The sequence below is a fragment of the Ictidomys tridecemlineatus genome, chromosome 1 (assembly GCF_052094955.1).
Source record: "Ictidomys tridecemlineatus isolate mIctTri1 chromosome 1, mIctTri1.hap1, whole genome shotgun sequence".
In the NCBI taxonomy this organism is placed as follows: Eukaryota; Metazoa; Chordata; class Mammalia; order Rodentia; family Sciuridae; genus Ictidomys; species Ictidomys tridecemlineatus.
Window position 1 is genome coordinate 21,882,385 of NC_135477.1, and position 6,655 is coordinate 21,889,039.

Below are 6,655 nucleotides of genomic sequence, written 5' to 3' on the forward strand. Positions count from 1 at the left end.
TTCTCTACTGAAGAAACCAACATGTTGAACTCCTACTATGTACTGTGAGTGCTCTGTATGAATAACTGAGTTTTACAGAGTTGAAGTAGTTTATCAATGTCACACATCAACCCAGGTTCTTAACAATCATCTGCTCAGGTAGATACTTGATAAAATATACCTTAACCAAAGCACAGTTTTATTACTCTCAGGAGATAGAGAATTTCAGTGTCAGAAGTTGAGAGGTTCCTGTAGCTAGCTATAGCATATACATTCACTCTTGCATTCATTAATATGCTATCAGATATTATGGAGAGATGCCTATGTACCAAGCACTGTGCTAATGTTAATTATGAGCTCAAATCTGCTAGCTTTTGTCTTTCTAGCATGTTATTGGGAAGAAGAGGCTCTGGGCTTCTCTGGAGGGGTCTTTCTGTCTCTAGAGATCAGGATGGGTCTCTTGGTTCAGTGTGGTTTGTGTCATAAATGGAGATCAGGGTGGGGTCTTGGTTCAGCTTGGTTTGTGCCCTTTTAAGGAGATCAGGGTGGGGCCCTGGATCACCTTGATTTGTGCCCTTATAAGGAGATCATGCAGGGGCCCTGGTTTAGAAGGGCATGTGTCCTTATAAGGAGATCAGGACAAGGCCTTTGGTTTGCTGTGGCTTTTGTCCTTATAAGGACAAAAGGATGGACCCTTGGGTCAGCATGTCTTGTGTCCTTATAAGAAGAACATCACAAGCTTTTATTTAATATGCCTTGCTTCTTTATTTGATTATCTTTCCTCCTATTTAGTTCATGATGGTGGTGAAGCATTTCAATTCCCTAACCTCTCATGTTGGGTATGCTCTACAAGGACTTCCTTGTGTTTCCCATGGGGGTTCCATTTAACATGAGAAAGAGATGCCACTCTGGTGTGAATCTTCAGCAACATGACTTCAGTAGTATACAGAAGAGGCTTCTGTACCTCTTCTACACCTCTCCCTCATTCATTCATGTGACCGTGTTATTTATGCTATTTATTTGATACTATAGGAAAAAACTGGGGTGCTTTCATATTATTCTCTTATGTCTTGTAGAAAACAAAAATAGCACTAGCTTTTTTTAATAATTGTCACAAATTTATTTTACCAGGTTTCTTTGTCTCCATCAAGATGTGAGTTCCTATCTAATATTAGTCCTTCAGTGCAACATGAAGGACTCCCCTCACACAGGACACATCTAGCAGGGACCCATGGAATTGGTCCTCTCTAGATGTGTCCTGTGTGAGGTTTATCATGTGCTCTGGTTTATCATGTGCTCTGGTTTGAATGTAGGTATCCCTCCAAAATTCCTGTATTCAGTTCAGCCTCAATGTAACAGGATTGAGAGCTGGTTAGGCCAGAAAGCCCCAACCCCAGGTATGGGATATGCACATTAGAAGAGCTTCTCCAGTATGTGCAAGAACCTGGTTCACTTCCCAGAACTGCACAAGTGTGGGCACACACACACACACACACACACACACACACACACACACACACACAAAATTTCATTTATCAAGCTGTGCAGTGATGTATGGCTGTATTTTAATTATCTCTCTTGTCTCTTTGACCAAAATATGCAACAAGAACAACTTGGAGGAGGAGAAGATTCTGTGGGGCTAACAGTCCCAGAGGTCTCAGTTTCTAGATGGCTGACTCCATTGCTCTGCCCAAGGACAGGTAGTCCATCATGGAGTAAGGGCCCAGTGGAGGAAAGATGCTCAGTCCAGAGCAATAAAAAGCAGAAGTCTTGAGCACAGATAGAATGAGGCCATGCAAAGCCACAAAGTGATTACAGATTTTCAGACTCAAAATGAAAAGACCACTGAATATCGTACAAATTTTAAATTCTAAACCAGTAAATATCAGTCTCCAAAACCCACTGAAGCAAAAGACCTTCCAGGGTCCTTTCTTGTTCTATTATGAAAGTTGGAAATGGAAAATTATTATGGAAAGTTATTATGGAAGTTAGAAAGGTCCTGGAGGCTCAAAAGTGAGATGACCCCTGGGGGTTATGCCTGGGTGTGCCTGAGTGATTTCTGGCTCTGATCTCACAAGGAGCCACTGTGAGGCAATCTCAACCTGCGGGTATATAAGAGAGTGGCCGTGGCTGGGTTTTTTGTCCATAAGTACAGGAAGCTCTTGGTGGTGACCTGTCGGACTCCCAGATAGTTAGAGCGTTTGGTGGTGGTTGGTGGTTGGTGATTGGTGGCTGGTTGTGGTCTTTGTATATTGGGTTTTTTGATTTGGGTTTTTTTTTCTCCCTTTTGTTTTCTTTGCTTTCATTTTCTGGTTTTTTGTTTTAGTTTTTTGTTTTGGTTTATTATTTTTTTTTTAGTTTATCTAGCATCCTTGTTCCTGTTTAGGATGAGAGATCAGTGTAGTCAGAGCAGAGTAGAGCTGCAGGAGCAGAGCTCTTGCTCTGAGCCTGCCTTCACGGACCATTATATGGTCCTGAAGGACATTGGGGAAGGGGGCTTTGCCCAGTTGAAACTTGCCCGCCATCTTCTTACTGGGACACAGGTTGCAGTGAAGGTCTTGGCCAAAGGAGCCACGAAATTCACCTTGCTATCTGAACCAGAGATGATGGCGGAATTGGACCACCCAAATGTGATCCACCTCTTTCAGGTCATGGAGACCAAGAAATACCTCTACCTCATCATGGAGCACGCAGGTGGGGGAGAGCTTTGGGATTTCATCCCAACAACTGGCATGGACGAGGAGGAGGCCCGCAGAATGTTTAGGCAGATCGGGCAGGCCGTGCAGTACTGCCACCAGAAGGGCATCGTGCACCTGGACCTGAAGCCGGAGAACGTGGTGGTGGATGAGGAACGCAATGTGAAGCTCATTGACTTTGGCCTGAGCACCAGAGTCACAGCTGGAAAGAAGCTCAATAAATTCTTTGGCACTCTCCTCTATGTTCCCCCTGAAATTATCTGTCATCAAGAATATGAGGGCCCCCCGGCAGACATCTGGAGCTTGGGTGTGGTCCTCTATTCAATGCTCACAGGGATCTGGCCATTTGAGGCAAGCACCGACAGCAAGCTGAAGAAACTCATCAGGTTGGGAAGGTACATCATTCCTTCACATGTCTCCAAGGAAGCCAAGAGCCTCATCCGAGAGATACTCAAAGTGGACCCCAAGCAGAGGCCCACCATAGACCAGGTAATGGGGCACCCGTGGCTGACCCAGGGAGAGGAAGCTCCACCCAGTTCTCCTGGTGAGGTACTCCCCAAACTCCCGGACCTCACAATCTTGAAAACTATGATCAACATGGGTTATGACCACTACAACACCTGGGTGTCTGTGGTGAGAAGGAAATTCAATGATGCCATGGCCACTTACCGCATCCTCCAGCACCAGAGCACCCAAGGGGAGGCCTCCACTGCCCAGGTGAAGCCCAAGCATTACCCAGGCCCTAAGGATCCTCCCTGGGTCTGCCACAAGAAGTTTCCCAGTGAGCCTGCCCTTCCCTTGCCCTGTGAGCAGCAGCAGCAGCCTGCTAGAAGAGCCAGCATGCCCACCATCACTCTCCGCTGCTTCCTCAAGGACACACTGCCTCCCAGCCCAGCCTCCCAGCCTGACCCAGTGCCCAGCCCCTCACCCTCCCAAGAGACCTCCAGAAGGCAAGCCCCAGACAGAATCCCGGGTTGGAAGAGGGTGAGGAGGAGGATTGCCAAATGCCTCCGGCAGCTATGCTGCATACCCTGCTTCCGTGGGCCACTCTCCAGAAAGAGAGTGGTTCCCGTGGAAACGCCCAGCCCAGACAGACAGAACTGATGGACAGCAGGAAGATGCTAAGCTGTGTGGCTGCTGACGGGCTCAGGCTTCTCCACCCAGATCCAGGCAGGAGCACATCTGCATCCACCAGAAGACTCCTCTGCCCCCACCTGCGAAGACACATCCTAAGACTTTTCTCTGTGGAACACATCATAGACTTTTCCCTGGGACACTTCCTTCCCCCTGTCCTGCTCTTTGTCCTTTCTTCCATGCTTTGGGAGAAATTTATTTTATTTTTTTTTTAACATTGTATAATAAATTGTTTCAAAGATTTAAAAAATTGTGGGTTTTTTTTTTTTTTTTTAGAGAAAGGCCTAAGGACTAGAGCCAGAGCCCAGTAGCTATCCTCTCCAAGGCCTGGACCACAGTGCCTCCCTCTACTAATTATATAGTCGCTCATCTTGAGCCAGGGTAGATGGGGAGTCACTTGCCTTAAGCCAATGTAAATGGGGACTTGCTCCCCTTAATGGAGGAGCAATGGATGCTCCCCTTGAGACAGTGTAGACTTGATTCACTTTAAGCTGGTCACTTTGACCAGATCTTTTTTTCTTCAGGCTCTGTATGAATAACTGAGTTTTACAGAGTTGAAGTAATTTGTCAAGGTCACACATCAACCCAGGTTCTTAACAATCATCTGCTCAGGTAGATACTTGATAAAATATACCTTAACCAAAGCACAGTTTTATTACTCTCAGGAGATAGAGAATTTCAGTGTCAGAAGTTGAGAGGTTCCTGTAGCTAGCTATAGCATATACATTCACTCTTGCATTCATTAATATGTTATCAGATATTATGGAGAGATGCCTATGTACCAAGCACTGTGCTAATGTTAATTATGAGCTCAGATCTGCTAGCTTTTGTCTTTCTAGCATGTTATTGGGAAGAAGAGGCTTCTCCTAGGAAGTTATAGTCCAGGGTAGGATGGTGTGATTTAGTTGCGCATAGATAAGGTGTTTACATGTCAAAGAATGTCTATTATGGATCTATGAGAATGTTTCATTTCAAGGGCCACACAACATTTATACACATCTATCCAAACATACCTATAGGAAAAGATTTGAACAGGAGAAAAGAGTACAAAGGACAAATTTCAAGAGAACCACTTGTGCTTCTTTAAGCAGCAGTTTTGAGTATATTGGGGTTATGGATAATATGAACTCAGGAAGCATTCTTAAGTAGTGGGAAATTGAGATAAAGAAGAGAATCCAGTGAGGGTGCATTTGTGAGTAGTTTTCTGCTGATGGCAACTAGAATTCAATCTGCTAGGCATTTAGTAGGGACAGTGGGCATCATGTATAAGAGTCATGGCCCTTTTACTCCAGAGGGAGGAAGCTGGAGTATCTATTCCCTAAATGTTATCTACTATGCTTGCAGGATCCCCTTCCCCATATTCATTTCTCTTTGCCTTCAGATTATTCCATATATAATATTGGAAAAAGTAAGACACTGAATTCTAGGCATTAGCCGAAGAGCATGGCCAAGCTTGTACAGGAAAAATAAAAGCTAAGTGGTATTGGAAGAACATTGATAGTATCTTCTAGGACCCCTACCTCCTACCTTCCAGCCCACACTGAGAAAACCACTGTCATCATTCTGGTGAACTTTCTCCTTCCCATTTGTACATCAATACTGTGGCTTGAATGTGTCCTCCAAAATTTCAGGTATTTAAAATTTAATACTCAAATACACGAATTGATGGCACATTGGAGGTTGGGCTTTTGGGAGGTAATTATTGTTAGTTAAGGTCATGAGAATAGAAGACCCCATAAGGACAATACTGGCATAATACAAAGGAAGAGAGCAGAGCTCACACAGGTTTACTTATCATGCCATGCCTTCTGTCATGTGACACAGTTGAGAAGGCCCTTAAAACATGCTGGCACCACATTCTTGGATATCCCAGCCTTAGATCAGGACTGCAATAAATAGTCTGTGGCATTCTGTTAGAACAGCACAAAATGGCCTAAGACAATCAATAAATGAATTTGACCATTGTTTTCCATAATATGATGTTTATTAATCACTCAAAAATATTTCTAGACACTTGTTTGAATAAAAGAATATGATTTTAAGCAACTGCATGATGTTTCATCTCTATGGTTATAATTAGTTTAATCTTAGTGATGCACAAATTGTTTCCAGTTTTTATTATAATAGACATTAATGCCGTTAACATATATTTGCACATTTTTTTGCATTTTTTAAGAATCAATGGGTTAATGTGTATGTGCATTTAAATAAAAATGTTAAAGCAATTTATGTAGTTACTAAAAGTAAACAAATGTGCCAATTTCAAATAATCTTCAGCAATAGTGAGCCTAAGTAGTCTTGTTAATATTCAGTATCTTATAACTTTACTTATTTGTAAAACTAAAAAATTCACTTATTATATTTAAAATCTCCTTTCACATGTTTTGTTATGTACTAATAATATAATTTGTTTTAAATTGTACATGTTTTTATCATATACAACATATTGTATATGATAAAAACATACAAATTATTGTTATGATAAAAACATATGATATGTTTTGTATATGATAAAAACATACAAATTATGGACTATGTGTATATTGTGAAATGGGTAAATTGAACTAATTAAAATATGAATTATCTCCCATCATTATCTTTCTGTGTGTGGTGAAAGTTCCTGAAATCTGCTCTTAGCAATTTTTAATAATGTAACACATTGTTATTAGTTATTGTCATTATGTTGTAAAATAGATCTCTTAAATTTATTTCTCTTATTTAAAGGAAATTTTGTATTCTTTAAACATTATTCTCCTTCCCCATTTAAATGCTTTGGAAAACATCATTCTGCCCTTGATTTCTTTCAGTTCTACTTTTTAAGATTCCACATTTGAGTGAGATCATGT

At 41.9% G+C, this 6,655-nt stretch overlaps 1 protein-coding gene across 1 annotated transcript; it reads left to right on the plus strand.

The window, feature by feature from the left end:
- The first annotated feature begins 2,366 nt into the window (after positions 1-2,366).
- Positions 2,367-3,779, plus strand: LOC144366127 (sperm motility kinase-like). Its single transcript, XM_078019527.1, has one exon. The coding sequence runs from the start codon at positions 2,367-2,369 to the stop codon at positions 3,777-3,779; it is 1,413 nt and encodes a 470-aa protein (XP_077875653.1).
- The last annotated feature ends 2,876 nt before the right edge of the window (positions 3,780-6,655 follow it).

Bases quoted from the DNA above. Each gene is read 5' to 3' on its own strand.
- LOC144366127 (XM_078019527.1), top strand. From the start codon at position 2,367: ATGAGAGATCAGTGTAGTCAGAGCAGAGTAGAGCTGCAGGAGCAGAGC.